The sequence below is a fragment of the Nothobranchius furzeri genome, chromosome 15, assembly GCF_043380555.1.
Source record: "Nothobranchius furzeri strain GRZ-AD chromosome 15, NfurGRZ-RIMD1, whole genome shotgun sequence".
In the NCBI taxonomy this organism is placed as follows: Eukaryota; Metazoa; Chordata; class Actinopteri; order Cyprinodontiformes; family Nothobranchiidae; genus Nothobranchius; species Nothobranchius furzeri.
Window position 1 is genome coordinate 34,943,785 of NC_091755.1, and position 20,637 is coordinate 34,964,421.

At 43.5% G+C, this 20,637-nt stretch overlaps 1 protein-coding gene across 4 annotated transcripts in view; it reads left to right on the top strand.

Moving 5' to 3' along the window:
* nphp4 (nephronophthisis 4) overlaps positions 1–20,637 on the top strand; it is a 226,391-nt gene that overhangs the window by 164,399 nt on the left and 41,355 nt on the right. For all 4 annotated transcript variants that reach the window (XM_015967467.3, XM_015967468.3, XM_015967465.3 and 1 more), the window contains 2 exons: positions 6,958–7,118; positions 7,296–7,479. In XM_015967467.3, coding sequence (XP_015822953.3) covers positions 6,958–7,118; positions 7,296–7,479 — 345 coding nt within the window. The remainder of the gene's footprint in view (positions 1–6,957; positions 7,119–7,295; positions 7,480–20,637) is intronic.

The following is a 20,637-nucleotide window of genomic DNA, read 5'->3' on the forward strand; positions in this document are numbered from 1 at the left end:
TGTAACTGTTGGCGGCTGTTTGGAGACTCACGATTGTGAGGAAAAGATGCAAGTTTTGACTTGGAGACTCAATAGCCGCATTTCCAATTTAGAATTTCTGGGAAACTTCTGCGAGAGGTGAAGGTGACAGGGAAATTATGGCTTGGTCCTTTCAGTTGTTGTGTCTCCTAAAAAATTTTTTCCTTTCAGGACTTTGCTAAAATATCACCATTTCTGAGTGATGTCACTAATTAACACCAAAAGGCATCCACGAGAATTAACAAACTAAAAATGTTTTATTGTGTCAGAGTAGCTACACTGTAATTGTTACCCTTTGGGGGACGAAGAGAGCAGCTGTCAGACGTAAAAAGTGGCATTCAGTGACCAAAAGAAATGCAGTATTTTATGGTGCTCTACAGGAGACCACTAAATGTTGTGAATTATGGCATTTTGGGAGGTGGAGGGGGTCTTCACTGCATTTTTGTTGTTCGGAGATTAGAAACGATTTCAAAGCAGCATCAACACTGCTTAGTTTCTTTTCCTTGCATTCCGTTTCACCTGCAACTGTTCCAAGTTTACAAATACCGGTTATTTGGCGACGTCTGCTGATGTCATTTCCAGCTTAGCAAGTCCCGCTCAGCGACTCTACCATGCATTTTTGAGTACATGCCCCAATCCAGGTTATCGACTGCCCGGTGACATGGAGACACACGCATACCTCAAATGTCCGGTAAAATTACCCGTTTCAATTACATGTTTCAATTTAGCTAAGTTGTTTGTAGTTTTCCCTGGGGCGACAGTGGCAGGGGAAGGTTTTGTGCAGTGGTCATACTACCATCATCAATGCAAGATCTTGGTAAAAAATCTATGTGACACTGGATGGAAATAAATCTTGTGATGTTGCAGAAGCCTGTCGAAACAATGCCACAGTGAATGTGTGCCGTAATCAATGCTAAGGGCGGTTCAACCAAATATTGCAGCGTGTGACATTTAATTTGGTGGCAACTTATTTTTTTGCCAGCCAATGTATTACTAGAGGTTTTGGAACCCCGCTCATAAATGTTGTTAGTATTTTCTTGCCATCACTTGAGTGAAATATGGCGAATAAACTAGGGATGTTTAGAATCGTCGTCGTCGTCGTCGTCTTCCTCCGCTTATCCGGGTCCGGGTCGCGGGGGCAGCATCCCATCTAGGGAGCTCCAGGCCGTCCTCTCCCCGGCCTTGTCCACCAGCTCCTCCGGCAGGACCCCAAGGCGTTCCCGGACCAGATTGGAGATGTAACCTCTCCAACGTGTCCTGGGTCGCCCCGGGGGCCTTCTGCCGGCAGGACATGCCCGAAACACCTCCCCGGGGAGGCGTCCAGGAGGCATCCTGACCAGATGCCCAAACCACCTCAACTGGCTCCTTTCGATCCAGAGGAGCAGCGGTTCTACTCCGAGTCCCTCCCGAATGTCCGAGCTCCTCACCCTATCTCTAAGGCTGAGCCCGGCCACCCTACGGAGGAAACTCATTTCGGCCGCTTGTATCCGCAATCTCGTTCTTTCGGTCATTACCCAAAGCTCATGACCATAGGTGAGGATTGGGACGTAGATCGACCGGTAAATCGAGAGCCTGGCTTTCTGGCTCAGCTCCTTCTTCCCCACGACAGATCGGCTAAGCGTCCGCATCACTGCAGACGCCGAACCAATCCGCCTGTCGATCTCCCGATCCCTCCTACCCTCACTCGTGAACAAGACCCCGAGATACTTAAACTCCTCCACTTGAGGTAGGACCACTCCCCCGACCCGGAGTTGGCAAGCCACCCTTTCCCGGTCGAGAACCATGGTCTCAGATTTGGAGGTGCTGATCCTCATCCCAGCCGCTTCACACTCGGCCGCGAACCTACCCAGCAAGAGCTGAAGGTCGGAGCTGGATGAAGCTAGGAGGACCACATCATCCGCAAAAAGCAGAGACGAGATTCTCCTGCCACCAAACTCGACACACTCCACACCACGGCTGCGTCTAGAAATTCTGTCCATAAAAGTGATGAACAGAACCGGTGACAGAGGGCAGCCCTGGCGGAGTCCAACCCTCACTGGGAACAGGTCCGACTTACTACCGGCTATGCGGGCCAAACTCACGCTCCTCTGGTAAAGGGACTGAATGGCCCTTAACAGAAAGCCACCCACCCCATACTCCTGGAGCGTCCCCCACAGGGTGTCCCTGGGGACACGGTCATAAGCCTTCTCCAAATCCACAAAGCACATGTGGATTGGTTGGGCAAACTCCCATGCCCCCTCCATCACCCTTGCAAGGGTATAGAGCTGGTCCACAGTTCCACGGCCAGGACGAAAACCACATTGCTCCTCCTCTATCTGAGATTCAACTATCGATCGGACCCTCCTCTCCAGTACCTTGGCGTAGACCTTTCCAGGGAGGCTGAGGAGTGTGATCCCCCTATAGTTGGAACACACCCTCAGGTCACCCTTCTTAAAGATGGGGACCACCACCCCGGTCTGCCACTCCCTAGGAACTGCCCCCGATGACCACGCAATGTTGTAGAGACGTGTCAACCATGACAGCCCTACAACATCCATAGCCTTGAGATACCCAGGACGAACCTCATCCGCCCCCGGGGCTCCGCCGCTGTGTAGTTGTTTGACTACCTCAGCAACTTCTGCCCCCGAGATCGGACAGTCCATCCCCAGGCCTCCCAGCTCTGGTTCCTCCTCGGAATGCGCATTGGTGGGATTGAGGAGCTCCTCAAAGTATTCCTTCCACCGTCCGACTATAGCCTCAGTTGACGTCAGCAGCTCCCCATCCCCACTGTAAACAGTGTGAGCGAGTTGCTGCCTTCCTCTCCTGAGGCGCCGGACAGTTTGCCAGAACCTCTTTGGAGCCGATCGATAGTCTTTCTCCATGGCCTCACCAAACTCCTCCCACGCCCGAGATTTTGCCTCGGCAACTGCCACTGCTGCACCCCGCTTGGCTATCCGGTACCTGTCTGCTGCCTCCGGAGACCCACAGACCAGCCACGCCCTGTAGGCCTCCTTCTTCAGCCTGACGGCTCCCCGAACCTCTGGTGTCCACCAGCGGGTACGGGGGTTGCCACCACGACTGGCACCGGCCACCTTACGACCACAGCTAGCAACAGCCGCCTCGACAATCGCAGAGTGGAACAAGGCCCACTCGGACTCAATGTCCCCCACTGCTCTCGGGACGTGGTCAAAGCTCTGCCGGAGGTGGGAGTTGAAGACCGTCTTGACAGGTTCTTCTGCCAGGCGTTCCCAGCAGACCCTCACTATGCGTTTGGGTCTGCCAGGTCTACGCGGCATGTTCCCTTGCCATCTGATCCAACTCACCACCAGGTGGTGATCAGTTGACAGCTCCGCCCCTCTCTTCACTCGGGTGTCCAAAACATACGGCCGCAGGTCAGATGATACGACTACAAAATCTATCATCGACCTGTGACCTAGGCTGCCCTGGTACCAAGTGTACCGGTGGGCCTCCTTATGTTCGAACATGGTGTTCGTTATGGCCAAACTGCGGCTTGCACAGAAGTCCAATAACAAAACACCGCTCGAGTTCAGATTAGGTAGGCCGTTCCTCCCAATCACACCCCTCCAGGTCAAGCTGTCATTGCCCACGTGAGCATTGAAGTCCCCCAGCAGGACAATGGAGTCCCCTGATGGAGCACTATCTAGCACTCATCCCAGGGACTCCAAAAAGGGTGGGGACTCTGAACTGATATTTGGCCCATAAGCACAAACAACAGTCAGGACCCGTTCCCCGACCTGAAGGCACAAGGAAGCTACCCTCTTGTCCCCCGGGGTAAACCCCAACACACAGGCAGAGAGTCTCGGGGCTAACAAAAAGCCAACCCCAGCCCTCCGCCTCTCACCCGGAGCAACTCCAGCAAAGTAGAGTGTCCAACCCCTCTCCAGGTCTCGGGTTCCAGAGCCAATGCAATGTGTCGAGGTGAGTCCGACTATATCTAGCCGGTACCGCTCAACCTCTGCCACAAGCTCCGGCTCCTTCCCCGCCAGCGAGGTGACGTTCCATGTCCCAAAAACTAGTTTTCTTGTCCGGGGATTGGACCGCCAAGGCTCCCGCCTTGGTCTGCCACCCGATTCGCATTGCACCGGACCCTTCATGTTCCTCCTGCGGGTGGTGGGTCCACAGTTGGACGAGCCCATGTATCCGGTTCGGGCTGGGCCCGGCCGGGCCCCATGGGCGAAAGCCCGGCCACCAGGCGCTCGCTCACGGGCCCCAACCCCAGGCCTGGCACCAGGGTGGGACCCCGGTAAGCCTCCGGGCCGGGTACTCCGACTCTTCGTTTTCACCTCCATGAAAGATCCTTCGAACCGTTCTTTGTCTCACCCTTCACCTAAGACCAATTTGTCATGGGAGACCCTACCAGGGGCACTAAGTGCCCCAGACAACATAGCTCCTAGGATCATTAGGGCACTCAAACTCCTCCACCACTATAAGGTGACGGTTCAAGGAGGATGTTTAGAATGTTAAAGAAAAAAATTGATTATCAACTTGTAGTTGCAGAAAATGCAACAAAGCTTTCTTTTTCATCACAAACAGGTTCAACGTAATTAGTCTTAGTTGGTGTTCGTGGTTCTTTGTGACTTCTCCCATGAATCTACCACATTTATGGTTTCAGGCATGGAAAATTAAGTCTATCTAATTTCGGTAACATGTAAACACAAAGGTGATTTCACTGCCTGTTCTGTGATGTCAACCTCATCTCACAGAAGCAGAAAATATCAGCATGAAAATGAGGCCAAAGGCAGTTACAGTGATGTCTTTTAACACCAGGAGGAAGATCAAAGAACTCTGAGCTCCATCCAGAGATGGTAAACATGCAACGCTAAAAAAGAGACAGCATGAGACAGTTGTGAAGCTGTAAAGATCATATTGTTACCAATGACAAAAATGCACACTTGTATTTCAGAAGCTATAATAAAGATTTTAACTCAATAAACCTCCATGCAGACTTGAATGCACCATAGCAATTTGTGTGATTGTAAAGAAGATGTTTGCCTTGTACTCATGTGTGGAGCCAACTTCCCATCAAAGAGCCTCATTACTTGTCTTCTATTCAGATGGCTGCTCCTTTGTGGTTTCTGTTTTGGGGAGTACTGAAAGGAAATGGGATTCGACAAAGAGCTGCAGGAGAAGTCCAGTTGGTGAAGTCACATCTTGGATTCTCACTCATGCTAGTTGGTTTTAATTAGCTGCTCTTTGCATACTGTACAAATTAAATTATTCAAGGGAAATCACTCATGGGATCTGTTTTGAAAGGTGCATTTAAAGTTTGGACGTTACTAGGACAATTTTGTGCATCCACTTCACTTTCTCATGTTGTCACTGAGCATTTATACCGAATAGATTTAAATCATAAAGTGCTACACAAAGAAAATCACAATAAAAAATACAACAAAAAAATAAATATCCATCCATTTTCAGCCACTTATCTGGAGTCGGGTCGCAGGAGCAGCAGCCGGAGCCGAGAGGCCCAAACATATCTCTCCTTAGCTACTTGGGCCAGCTTCTCCGGGAGAATCCGAAGGCGTTCCCTGGCCAGCTGAGAGACATAGTCCCTCCAGCGTGTCCTTGGTCTTCCCTTGGGTCTCCTCCCAGTTGGACATGCCCGGAAAACCTCACCAGAGAGGCGGCCAGGAAGCATCCTGACCAGAAGCCTGAGCCACCTCAACTGGCTCCTCTCGACGTGGAGTGTTTATATATATATATACACACATATCTATCTATCTATCTATCTATCTATCTATCTATCTATCTATCTATCTATCTATCTATCTATCTATCTATCTATCTATCTATCTATCTATCTATCTATCTATCTATCTATCTATCTATCTATCTATCTATCTATCTATCATCTATCTATCTATCTATCTATATACAGTGTAAATATATATATATATATATATATATATACACTGTATTTATATATATATATATATATATATATATATATATATATATATATATATATATATATGTGATGGACACGGCTCATTGACAGCTCACTCTCACTGTCCCCGCATCCTGTTGGATAACAAACAACGTGACATACTCACCGCTATGGTCAGCGAGGCAGTCCGCCATATTAGCTCAAAGAAGACACATATACATAATATTTCTAAATAAAGGACGTAAGTACAGCTATCTGCTCTTGACTTAAAGAAAAGCCCAAGTCTAAATAGTTCAAAATTCAATCACAGTAACATCCCACCCACCAACAGAGTGCTGTGATTGGCCCACCAAACCAATAGAGCGCTATGACTGGACCACTACGGATGTCAGTGAATGGGCCAGTCCACCAAACATTGTTGACGAAGACGCAAACCAAACTGATAGAGTGCTGTGGTTGGCCCGGCACCAGACTGGCCCGGGCTGCGGAGGTTCTGATGGAGTGTGGCTAGACCATACTTTTGCTTTGGCAAACTGATGGTCTGGATTCCTAGGCTACCTGACTGGTGTATGGATTGGTCAAATGCAGAGAAGAAAGTGACCTAAGGAAATAGAAAAAGCATGAGAAAAAACCAAACTCAATAATGATCAAAAAGAGATCATTAAAAACAATAAACCATTCTGAAACATTGGGTGGTCGGTTCACTGTTTGGGGCCTTGGGGTGAATCGAAATTAGTGTGATGGTCTCGTGTTTTCAGGTTTTCCTTCTCTCATTCCTCATAGTCATCAGGCCTGATGAATCTCAGCTGATGGCCACTGCACCAGTTCAGAAATGGGATAACAGATGAGCCACAACATTATGACTATTTCCTGGGATTGAAAACATCTTTAGCTTTAAGTCTTACACTATTGCATCTAATGTGGACATGTACTCTTTATCACAGTGATTTGAATCCATATTATTACTATCATTTTAGGCTTCATGAAAACTATTTTTTTGTCTTTTTATTGATGGAAGAATAATCAGAAATCTCCTCTCTCATTTTTCAAAGGTTCTCCAGGTCTGCAGATGCAGTTCAGAGTAGATGGTAGCTTCCTGAGGCCAGGGGAGAAGCCCTGGTTTCTTCGCTATCTGGCCCTTCACACCATGCACATCGACATTTGGGACAGCGACTCACTGCTGCTCATTGGCTCCACTGCTGTCGAGCTCAAGGTAAACGACTCTGAAGTCAACGCAGTAGCTGCTTCTGACGGCTGTCAATACAAAACTGATTTCTGAATAACATGTTTGGGCCCAAATAGCACATTTCTATCACTGGGAATGCATTATTTTTTCTTAATTACATATTTTGTGAATTCTGCCATCCTTGGTCCTGTTTTCCGTCTCCAGTACATGCTGCGTCAGGGTAAATCTGCAGTGCAGGCCCTGCATGAGTTGGAAGTTCTGACCACGGATTATGTAGGACAGGACACCTTACTGACTGATACAGATTTGGGTCGACCCTCAGCATCCGGCCCGATGACTGTTCAAACCATTATCAGAGGCCTGCTCTACGTACGCACCGGCAACGTGGGTGAGTACTGGAATAACGACCCAACACGTGCTGACGCGTTCACTATTCCCATCACAGTAAAACCATGACCCAAAACAAACACCATGGGGGTTTGTCCAGGTTTGATCCTGGCTCCGACTAGAGAATGCTGCTGTTGTGTCCTTGGGCAAGACACTTAACCCGCCTCGCCTGCTGGTGGTGGTCGGAGGGACCGGTGGCGTCAGTCCTCTGTCAGTGCGCTCCAGGGCAGCTGAGGCTACATCGTATCTCATCACCACCAGACTGTGAATGTGTGTGTGAATGGGTGAATTGCTGATTGTGTTGTGAAGCACCTTGGGGGGGTTGTAGAACCCTAAGAAGGCACTGTACAGATACAGGCCATTTACCATTTAAATGATCGTTTTGGATAATTATTCTAATGGCATTTATTAAACTTACTAAAAAAGGCCAAGATCAGAATTCTCTTGAAGAAATGTGGTATTTTTCCAGGCAGCGTAGCTTGTAGAGACATGAGGGTCACTGGGATGTTAAACAGAAGATAAAAGGTCAAACGAATTGTTTCCGTTCCTCCTCTGGGTGCTGCTGGATGATAATCCAAACGTTTACTCTTAGCTCAAAGTTCACATCCCATTGATGAAAACGGAATTTTTACTGTTCATCATTTTATATTCTGAGTTCACAGTCCTGAAATTAACAACTGAATGATCATTGAGTGGTTTTAGTGGTGCTGATGATTATCTTTTTAAAGTAAAGTTGTCAAGTTCTGGTAGAAAATGTCATAAAGTGATGAACAGGCATTTATAACCTGCTCTCTGTCGGCACCTTACTACTTCTACTTCCTGTCTCTGATGGGGAGAAAAACAAGTCTGACATTGTGACCTAAATGTGCCCCATTAGAAGCTGATTTTTAATTTCTGTTTCATTACATATGCAATTCAGAGTTTTCCCCTTTTAGAAATTATGTATGAATTTTTTTTAGAAATCTGTAAAAAAAAGTAATGTACTGTGATTGAATGTAGGCAATGAATCAACCTTTTTATTTTTACACTAAGCTCATCCCCTGAACCATAGAGCTCCACGCAATTTCACTCAGTATTAGCCAAGTTACATTTTTTAAGTACTTAAAAAAAATAAATAAAATAATATATATATATATATATATATATATATATATATATATATATATATATATATATATATATATATATATATATATATAATATGTGTGGATATATACTGTATGTCAGTGGCGGAGCCAGAACGTAGCAAATGGGTGGGCCTAGAAAAATCTGGATAGGCTTAATTGATTTCAAAGCTCATATGAGATGTGCGCCGCGCTCTTGCACGTCAAAATTACATGTTTTAATAAAATCTCTCAAGCCACAAATAATCCTATGATAGATTATATATTGGATACTTATTCCATGGATCTCTGTTAAATTTCAATTATAAGGACTGTTACCGACGCTGGACTCCCGCTCTGGGCCAAGACCTGCACACACTCTCGTGTGAACTTTCAGGACCTTGGACAGGTTCTAATCTCAGCCAGGCGTGCTGCCGTGCTCGTCTCGGTGTCCTAGCTGCAGGCTATCGGCTAAGAGCCGAAGATCCAAAAGACCACAGCTTGCCAGAGGTCACCGCATGTTTAAAAAATCTGGATTTTTGACTGTTCTTCATGCTGCAGAAAGCTCAGGATGCAGCAGGAGGTGGTGGAAATTCAGAGATCAGATCAGATGACTCTCAGCAACCGCGCCCTCCACCAGGGAATAATCGAGCTCGCACACACACACACCTTGACTAAACAGCATACACGCCCGACCACACCTCCTCTCCTCACCAGCTCTCAAGAGCTCTGTCTCATTCAGAACCACGGACAGCGACATGCTGACGCGGTTCGGAATGACTCTTAACCTCCGGGATCTTCCACCCGAACCCCCGGTCCAGATAACAACAGCAATAAAATGAACAAACCCAAATAAAATGGCCTTGGAGGACTAAAGCAGACTCGACGAGATACCTGGATGAAATTATTAGTTTCCTTTACCGGATTTACGTAAGTGCGAGGAAAAGCATCAGATAAACGGTCCTTGAGTGTCCGATGCCTGCTGTGCATCTGTGTCCCCCTCACACCCAGTCCTTTCTCAGTTTACACCGCTGACAATATCAATGATGTCATCCTCAGACTCCGGGAGGTGCCCGGTTCAGCTGTGAGAAGTCCAGGGCAGGAGGATGCTTCTTAGAAAAAAAAAATCATGAACCTCACTACGTGGCAGGGAACTGTTATTATCATTGTGAAGCTTGGACATCAATTTTGTCTAAGAATAATCACAATTTATTTACTTGTTCATGTTTTCTTGGCAACTAAATCGAAATGTTGGCCCTATCAAGGGTTAAAAACAGCCCTCTCATAGATTTCAGAAACATCTGTATTGTTGACCATATTCACATGAACAGAGATTGGTCAGAAAGAAAGGCAGAAGACATTAAAGCTATTCTTTATTTGCTTATCTCCCCTGCCTGCCAGCATAGATCTGTTGCTAACATGCCTCCATGAGGTGCATGCAGAAGCTGGCATCTGGGCCACTCTGCATAGGCTTGATGTGAGAGAGGCATGCATTTAGTCAGTGACGAGTTCCTACACAGGTAAGAGCAGACAAATATTACCCAACTGCAGACATCTGCCTACATCCTGCTCCTAAAGCGAAGAATGTGCAACTTTTTTTCTCTACGAAGTAACAGTCTGTTCGTTTTTTAAAGAAGGATGTTTAATGTGACCAAAGTGTCTGTTTGGAATCGGGATTTATTTAACGTATCTCATGAATACGCTCATTTAATGAACAGAGTCGCCCAATTGTTTTGACACTGTGTGCATTCATGGAATGGCAAAACAAAAGCGCTAAATTAAAGTGTCTGTGGTTGGTGCTCCTGAAGCTGCCTCACTTTAGTCCTATCTGCTAAGGGACATAGAATAGTGTCGAGTGCAAACACCAGGGATAAAGTGTGGATAACAGTTTATTTTAGCAAACCCAGGCAAACAAGAGAAAGTTTATTCCAAGTCTTTTTCTTTCAAATAATTTTCAGTATCAGCAAAATATCCTCCTGCATCAGTCCAAACAGGCCATTTGTTTGCTTTGTGGTGAGTTTTAGAAAAGGCGGGGTTTTGAAATCAGAGGTGTAGAGACTTGCAAGAGCAAACACCATGCCAAAGCAAAAAAATAAATAAAAAATCCTCCTCGTTTGGGAACTAAGCACCTTGCTTCTTCCTTTTGCGCTCATCCAATTCGGGCCTGGCGTGCCCCCACGGCGAGGTGGCAGCTGATGGTAGCTTCCTTGTCATTAATCAACTGTTGAAATGATATTTCCTTTCCTTCTCCAGGATAAAGAAACTCACCGTGTGCCGTTGTTGGCCTCTAAATACGCCAACACTTTCTCGTTGTGCTTATAACTCAAAGCAGGTTGAGGGCGAGTGGGGGTGGGGGTGGTGGGGTGGGGGTGGGGGGTGGTTGTCTGGCATGTAAATTCACATCCAAGTCTCAGATATCCATCAGGCACCCTGGCCGACAGTCAGAATCAATTTTGTGAGAGAGAACTCCTTCGGACTTTTATTTGTTTCTGCTTCCATCCGCCGCTGCTTTTCTCACACGCTCGCTTCTCTCCTTACTCTTCATCATTGTCTGTCTGTTTTCTCCCATTCGCTCAGTTACTCCTTACCTTTACTTCACACATTCTCTCCTCCGCCCTCCACCCGGCTGTTTGTTTTGTTATTTCACCTCTCCTACATCCATGGTGTGTCTGTCATCAAACCATAATGAATCAGCTCTACTGTTGGGTGGGTGGCAAAAGATGTGAAGCTGAGATTTGGTGGGGACAACATTAACACACACAGACACACACACGCAGCCATGCATGCTTATCACATTTCCCACATATCGAGAAGGCACTCATATGTATGCCCAGAGTCTTAGATGGGAAGGTGTAACAGAGCAGGTTCCGCTTTTATGATGAGCATGTCAGAAACTAGTAGCAGACTGGTGGAAGACATCACTGATATCATGCAAACATCTGTTTTGTGGAACTTCCTTAAGTTCACCTGAAGGATTATGTGCCTTCACTCTCGATCGGAAAACTCTAAAAACTTCACCAAAAAGTCATTCCGGCTAGGCTAAATGTAAGACTGCATAGGTTCGTTGATGGAGTGTCGACGCAGATCCAGTGGTCAGGAAGGGGTGTGTTGAGATAAACGTTTAAGAAAATCAGGATTTATTAATATGTAACAATGTTTAAACCCCCATGCATGGCATTTATCCACCAATCATGCTTAGAGCACTTAAAGTGGAGGTGTGTGGTAAATTACTGCTGTTTTCTCTTTGGAAAAAAGACATTTTCCAACAAAAATCCCTGCTGAGTAATCTGCAGGATAACCTCAGCCTGCTGCAGGAGACCAGACCCCCAGTCATCTTTTCTCCCCATTTCTGGTGGCAGAGAGGGAGATAAATAGTGGTGGTTTGTGCATAAGTCCCACTGTAGCTGGTTAGTGTTTTTTTTCCCTCTACAAAACTCTGGACTGGTTATTTGTTAAGGAAACCCTTATGTTGTGTCAACTGTTCTCCATTGTGATTGAAGAGAAGAAGAATTAAATATGAAGTAACCATCTAATTGCATAGCTTCCTATTCCTCCTTCTATCCCCCGGTGAAAATGGATCTTTAACAACTATAAGGAGCTGAGTATGATATGACCATGAGTGGAAACCTCTGCTGTTCAATACAAAGGTATTCTAGGTATCAGTTGTTTTGGATTATTATTAAGGAAGCAAGAAAAGGTTGATAAACAGAATTGATACGATATTTTGTGTTTTGATACTGAATTGAATAGACCTTACATGCAAACATTTACTGTACTTCTTTTCCATGGTGCAATTCAAACTCCGACCCTTAGGTGGCAGCAGTTTTTGCAACCTTTACTTAAACGGAACTACGAGATCTGAGTTTTCTGATTAAACTCCATCTTTAAAATTGCAAATATTTTAGTATCACAATATATCGTATCACCTCCCGTGTATTGTGATACATATATTGTATTGCCAGATTCTCGCCAATAGGTACCCCTAATTGTTATTAATATTATTAGCACCAATAATGACATTTTACCTAACTTTGGCAACCTCTGGATTAGAAAAGTCAAAATTGTAATTTTTTTTGCAATTAATTGTTAACAGCTTACTCCATCACACTTTTATCACACTAGAAATAAAATCATAGCCATATCAAAACATTCAGGAGCAGAAAAACAAAAGGATGATCTTTATAATATTTTTAAATACAATTTATTTGTAGCTTTAATGGTTAGAAATGAGCTTTGTCCTTTGTTTAATGCTGTTTGCTTCACTGTTAGGCTTAAGTTTTAGGCTTTAAAGTGACAGTGTGTATTTTTCCTGGCAGTAGGTGGCAGTAGAGACCTAAATCATTGCAAACAAGCTGTATTTTTGTGTTGGAGTAAGACCTCACCAATGGATACCCATTAGGGTCAAAAAGCTCTGGGGTGTGCAAACTTTAGCAAAATAGCAACCACATCAGACTCCCTTTTATCACTGGCACAAGTGAAGAGGTAAATGTGTAAAACAACATTTAAAAATGACAAAGGTTTTGTAACCATTTGTTACAAATCATTAAATGCATTTTGTCCTCATGGGCTCCCGTAGAAGGAATCATGGCGTCTAATATGGCGTCGCTCAGAGACTTAGACCCACACCCATGTGTTTTAGACCAGATTTTTATGGTTATGTAATATGAAACCACCAATATTTTTCAACAACTGAGCATCATTTCATTCATTTTTAACAACATTTTGGATATTTCCAGAAATTAACAATAAAAACTACACATTGTCTTTTTAAAAATTTCTGATTTTTATTTGGAGAATTTCTAGATTGATTAGAAATTAATTAAAAAATAAAACTTGTATTAATAATCTAAAAGGTAATTTTTCCCGGGGAAGGAAACTCAGCAGCAGATTGATCGGAAATACACGGCTCATCTGTACTACTGATTAAATTAATGCTGTCAGAACATTAACTTTCTCCCCAATTACTAAGTGAGCCATAATGTCCATAATATTTCAAAAACTATGCTCAGCCATACATTTTCAGATAGAATCATGTTCATTTCTCAGTCCATATAGCTGCACTGATTTCTCATTTAAAGTTTCAGCTACATGAATCACTTTTTCTTTCCATTTTTAGGAATTCCTCAGAATTAAACTTCATTAGAAAAAAGGTGTGTCATTTATGTTCAGATGACAAAGACTGAAACAGTAAATGCCATATTTTTAAAATTATTACATGGTAGGACTCATAATTAATACATTAAATGTAAATGGTATACCCTGCCAGCCCTATTTAATTATCCTATAAAGCAGTCTTTCTTCATAGCCTTGTAAAAGACAAAAGAAAGTAGCTTAGCTGAATAATAGCGAGTTGTAAAATCCAGGCTGGAGCGCTGGAGGTTTGGTTTTTGTTCAAGCGTCTAAAGTCCCGCACAAGACAAAGACAATGCTCAGGCGTAAACAATTGAAAGAGCAGATAAGCGTGTTTAAACTACGACAATTGCCTGCCTCCCTGTTAAACTGACTGATAAATTCACATGACGGTTTTTTGAAGCTTTGCTGATTTTATCAACTAAACCCACAATAAACCAAAGGGGAAACTAAAGAATGAGACAATAGTGGAGAGAGTGAATAGCTGTGTTTGGCTGGTACGTTTTTTTATTTAGACAGAGCAGAATCATGACCATATGTAAGCAGCTTGGTCCCCAAGTAAGCACATGGTCAATATAGAGTAATCTTTAAATTCATGATGTCATTATGATAAAAAAAGAAAATCAAAGCTTTTTGCTGGATACTCGAGTTTCAGTAATGGCTTATTAACAGTGATTAATGCACGGTGTTCCTCTGGAACAAACAGCAAAACCAAAAACAATGGATGACAAATGAGTTGCCCGTGAAGGATGACACAGCCGAAGCCACGGAATAACATTAGAAATCACCACAGAGGTATACACGTCAAAGGAACAAAAGGTCCTACGTTTATATTCTTTGTTTTCAGTCACTTAGAAAAATCCTGCCCCTCTTAGAAGGATTTCTGAATGTTAATGTTACTGTTACTTATTTTACCTGTTGCTTTGCTCTGATTGGTCTTTTAACCCTTTGTGGCATTGTGGTAATGATGCTGGCCTTCGTTTTTGTCCCGTTTAATGATTCTTATCTTTAAATCAGATTTTAGCTTTAAAATTGACCAATTATCAATTTTCAACTCCAACTGTCTGATTTACATTGTTTTGAGTTTGAAGTTCTCGTTCACCAAGGAATCATGCAATACTTGTTCTTTTTGAAATACGATCGGTGACTCTGTGAATCGATGATCGGGTTGCATGTGCACGCTTAACGCAAACTTTTTTCAACCCCTTTCACCTGCATTAGCTGCAGAAAGATAATAGACGAGAAAACAATCAGATCAGAAAAGGGCAGTCTTTTCAATGCCAGAGTAAATTAGTATTCATGCCCTCACCACCTTGGCTTGTGACCGCGAAAGACCGTATTGATTCTGCAGGCCAGGAGACCGCAGACCTTGTACAAGCTAACCATGCAACTCCACATCATGGCGGAACACATTCAGGCTTATGTTATTTGTGGAAATAAAATATCAACATTGCATTTTTACCTACAATAGAACGAGTAAAGGTGGCAGAAGTCACTGTTAAAGCGCAGCTTAGGGTGCCAATGTGTTGTCTCCGACTTGCTTTCTTGTGTAAATTAGTAATGTTCTAATGGCCACAGAGAAATTCTGGAAAAAGCTGCTCTAACACGTCATAAAAACAGACACACCATGTCCCATCCCAATTTAAGGTCGACAATATAAAAACATTGGTTGCAGTGACGATAACTACAGAACAATGCTAGCCCAAGCTACTGTTAAAGCTAGCTCAAGCCACTGCTAACACTAAACTGAGCTTATATATGAAGTTCATGATGCCTCAGTGAGTATGATCAAATATTTTCTTCTGATAGACACCAGATATAGGTAGGAAAGACAGTTCTGGCGTCCAGTTTTACGCCCTTTTCATGGTCTGTCATCAGTTGGAGCGATGACGTGACTTATGTCCGGTATCGTTGGTGCGTGCCATGTGGGAGTAGTGAGTGGAGCAGTCAGGTCCATTGGCACTCCCATATGTGCTGGACGTGCTTCTGATGATGTTCTTGATAATCCATTAGCTCTGTGCTGTTCCCTCTTCCTTGATTTTGATGGCTTCTCTTATCCACCTTTTGTACCTCGCTTCCTGCATTGTGTGTTGTCCCAGTCCATTATGTGGTTGGTGATTGGCTATGGCTGAGTTACTCCTAACTGTAGCTCAGGCTAGAGCCCTGCACGGGCCTAAAATCTGAGCCAGTGTCCGGCCCGGCCCGAGGGGGTGAAGCCCCAGCCCGACCCGGTCCGAAAAGGTTTTCAGGATTCTCTGGCCCGACCCGAGCCTGAGCCCGACTTTTTTTTTAAACCTTTCATAATGTTTATAGCCGGGCGTACACTGTGCGACTTTTTCACTTTTTTCAGTCGATTTTCCACTTGTGCGAGAATCCACAAGATCGGGGCGAATTTTGCGCCGAGCGTTGTGTAGTGTACAGGGGGTTACGAGTGGCGATTAACACCACGTGACCAGCTACTGATCAGCAATCGTGAGCTTGCACAAACTTCTGGCGTGTTTGATATTTTGCTCGTCCCTCGTGAGGGTATCGCACTGTTGAAGCGGAGCTGCGAGCAGCTGTGACCCAAAAAGTATCAGAACCGCTCACGGCGCATGCGCAATCATGCATCAACACCGCTCGCCCGCTATTTCCCTAATAACACACGTTGTTCGTTTTTATTTCTACATGTTTTTTTACTCACAAAGATTGTCAAGAAAACGTGTTTGTCGCGTTAATGTCAAATTAAACTGATCACAAAACACAGATTTACTTTCTTTATTTCGTTTTCCTCATCCAACCCCCATAAATCCCTGTATGTCCTCCTGCAGCGCTCCCGAAGGACAACAGGCAAAACAAGACAGAAAAGTCTGATGTGCTGTGTAAAAACGGCAATTTTTAGCGTATTTTAGGGCCGATGTGTTGCTACCAGACGTACAGTGTGAGCAGCTAGGTTGCATCCGAAAACAGGGTCGTACAGTGTGAGCGCATGACTCGTGAGATCTGCCCTGCGAGGAAGTCGTACAGATTGAGCTGAAGCTGAGCGCTACGAGTGAAAAAGTCGCACAGTATCCACCCAGCTACGGGTACCGGTGCGTGAGAAGCAGGCAGGTGCTGCTGCGTTGAAGTGTTTCAGTTTTTTTAATGAATTCGACCCGGTCCGTGTCCAAGGTAATTACACAGTCATCGGCCCGAAGCCCGAGGACCTAGGGCTTCAGTGCAAGGCTCTAGCTCAGGCTACTCTTTGTCCTCAACCCTCCCCTACTTTGTTTAGCCCTTAGTGTCTTTTTGAAATTATTGTATTCTGTTATAACTCGGGCAAACTGTTGAGCATCATTCCATTCTTGGTTTGTTGAAAGAAGCTGCCTAGTATTTCTGGAAAAAAGGTTAATGTTGACATATGAGGCTTTAATTTATTGCATAGCCAAAAACAGAAGCAAATAAGAGATTCTAATGTCCATTTTGGAGTCATGTTGGTTGTGTTTGCCAGCCATATTATAGAAAAAGTTTAGCTGTGACAGGAGGGAAAACCTGTGGCTGTAAAATCCTTCTGCTGACTCAGATGTAGCTTTATCCTCTTTTCAAGACCAACTTTCTCCACACCATTCACACCCACCCATTCTCTCACAAACAGAAAGCATGTATCTGCTTTAGCAGAGAAGAGGAGAAGGCAGATTAGAACTTTCTCCAGAAATGACGGCATTCCTCATCTGCAGCAGCCTGATAAGCCCTGAAAGGACTGGCGTTTGGAGCAGTAGGCAGTAAAGAAATTTGACTAAAGCAATCACAGACGGAGCTAAATATCAGTGGAATTTACCTAACAACAGGTTGAGCTGCAGATGTCATAAAGGGTGCACATACAGTATCTCTCAGTCTTCATATGCTCCAGCTGCTGGCACAATTATGCCTGAGTAAATCAACCTTGCCTTTAGCCTCTAGGTGAGGCTATATCTGCTTATTCTGAAAGGTCAGTGGCCTGAAACGGCGAGGCAGGAGAAATCGAATATTTCAGACTACTTTGAAACCCCCTGTGTGCTTGCTCTCATTTGTTCTTCGGGCCAGTAAATCAGTGGTTTGTTGTGGCCTTAACCTCGAGAACTGCCAGCAGAGCAAAAAAGGGCGGAGGAGCGTGTGGGGTTGCACGATGGGGTTATTGTCATGCAACAGCGAAAGGCAGTCAATAAATTTGATAGAGTTCGGCCCCATGGCACTTTGCTCACCATTACTCTTCACGCCGACAATGCAGGGCTTTAAGTGATGCGCTGGAACTTCTGTCTGCAACATAAACCTGGAATATTAGCTTGAAATTTGGTTATGACAACGATCAGACCAGTCAGTACCATTTGGTATTCAGTGGGCCATAAAATAACTAAGAGCAGGACATCCACACCAACCTTGATGAGTCTTAGAGAATATAATATTTGATAATGACTCTAGTAATAACCAATTTAAAAAGGTAATAATTGGGTTCTTTGTCATTAAGTTTGTGTTAAAATCGACATGTAACACTCAGTGATCGTCTTATTATGTCTATTAAGGTTTATGGTATAGTCTCATTTATTATCAGAGCTCAAAAGATGGAAGCTGAGAAGCATAATGAGGTCTGTGGTGGTATTATTGAGTGGATATGCTCATTCGACAGCAGAAGGAATATGTTCACAGTAATATTTGGGAAATATTACTCAGGCAAATCTGTGCAGCCGAATGTTGTGGCCAGGGTAGGGTGATGGATGATAAGGGGAATGCTTTGGGATGGCAGACACATCTGCCATTAATCTGCGGAATCATGCTGTCTGTCTCTGTTTGCATAGCAACACCAGCTCCCCATTACTCATTTAGCTGCTTCCCATTATCTGTTTGTTGATGAAGGAGTTTGCTTCGAAAAGATTTGAAGTGTGCTTTTGGCTCCCCTTCTGCAACTCCTACAGGCGAACAAATGTGTCAATTCCGGGCAGCAGAGACACTTAATTGCTGCCCTCACTATTTTTCATTTTTAAAAGCATCCTTGATGTGGCATTACACAGCCTCTCAGGAAAATGAAAGTTTTTATTTTACACTTAAGCACCTCATTTGTGCTTGTGATTTCACATCTGGTAACTGATCACTGTTATGTAAGAATTGTGCAAAAGTGCACTAACATCAAAGCAGGTTATAACTCTTACGTCATCCGTCTTTCAGCTGTTGCAAATTGTAAATGGTGCCTTTAGCTCCTAAATTACTCCTTTTTTAATCTTCATTTACAAATGAAGTTGATGGCGTACATAAAACGTGCTAAAAACCTTTAAAATTATGTGTCACATTTCCATTACAGTGTTTTGTTTACTCTTCAAAGGTCTTACACAGGTCTTTATTACAGTCTTTGTGTTATTTGGACTGTGAAAGGATAAAAAAATGTTAGCAGAAACTAGGCGAGGTTCTAAACTAAAAAAATAAAAAATAAATCAGTACTCATTAATGCTTAGGCACCCCTCGTTGGTGGGGGGGTTGGGGGCTTCCATGTTTGCTGTCAGGGTGGGCCAGTGCCACCCTGGACTAATCCTAGTACTATCCCTGGAAGTAACAAAAAGCATTAACTTATAGTACTATCACACCATAAATTATCTGTCCGATCACCTTAAAGAAGACTGAAATTATAGTTTAACCAACAGGAGTATAGATAAATATTATAGTTGTATGTTGGACAAGCAATAAAGTCTTGTAAGTGCCAGCAATATTTAACAGCTTCATATTCAACGACATGGCTGCATTACTGACACTCCACATGCAGCCAAACCAGATGACCCATCACCCTACCAACGACTTGTGTCCAGACTTGTCTGGCAGTTTCAGGTCATGAATGAATCCTGTCAGGTTTTGCTTGTCTATTTATTATTCCTCTTTGTAGTAGAACATTAGCATAAACCTGATAGTTTTCTTGATAACTGGCCAAATCAAAGATACCGTCATAGTAGAGCAGACAATTTTGTTAATAATTACATCACTGTGTTTTGATCCTGACCCACGGTTAAGCCTCTTCAGGAAAAATTAGCACACAGATGAAATCACCTGAGGCCACGCTGAGGTACAGGTGCAATGCAGGTGTGGAGCCTCAGCAGGTACCCCCAGGCTGTGCTGATGTCATAGAATTTGGCTTGTTTTTGTCATAAACTTTTTTTTTCTTAGAATTGTTTTTAAATGACACAAACATCAACAGCCACAGCAGACTTTATGATCACTTACGTATATTTATGTCATTCTAACAAAAATCTCACTTTCTAACATTTAAGCTCTGACCCCTTCCCTCCACCTCCATGCCACTGCCACTCTTCTAGTGTCTGCCAATGCCAAATGAAAATGACAAGAATTATTTACATTTAGGCCTAATTTAGAAGTCCCGCAGTCTTTTAGTGTGTTCCACTCTGAACGACGAGGAAAAACTCAAATGTACCTTTTTAGTCGCCTATTTCTAAAGAACCCTGAAACAGAAATACAAATCTGCTGCTGAAATTATAAAAGCTTTTCTTTATAAGTGTTTTGGTTTTTTTTGTCTTGGTTAAGCGTTCTTTGAAAAAGCTTAATTTAACCACAGTCCTTTGTACTCTGACTCATGCACAAATGTTAAAACGAGTTTAATGAGAGTTTAAGAGTTTAATTCTCTTCTAAAATATTGAAGATTTTAAAAAGGCACAGCCAAAAAAAATCTTTTTGCTCTTGCACATAATTTCCCATCTTTGCAAAAAGCTTTTTTCCATTGCTTATAATTCATGACACCTGCTATATTGATCAGATCAATGTGCAAAAGGTTTCTCCATTAGAAGTTATCAAAACTGATATTATTTAAACTACATTTTTCTTATTTTGTGTACAAATTTGTAATAATATAACAGCATTTAGGCCATTTTCCAATGGATAGTGGAGCATCTTTTTCATAGCGTTGTAGACTTTTGTTTTATAGTGTTTTAAAATAA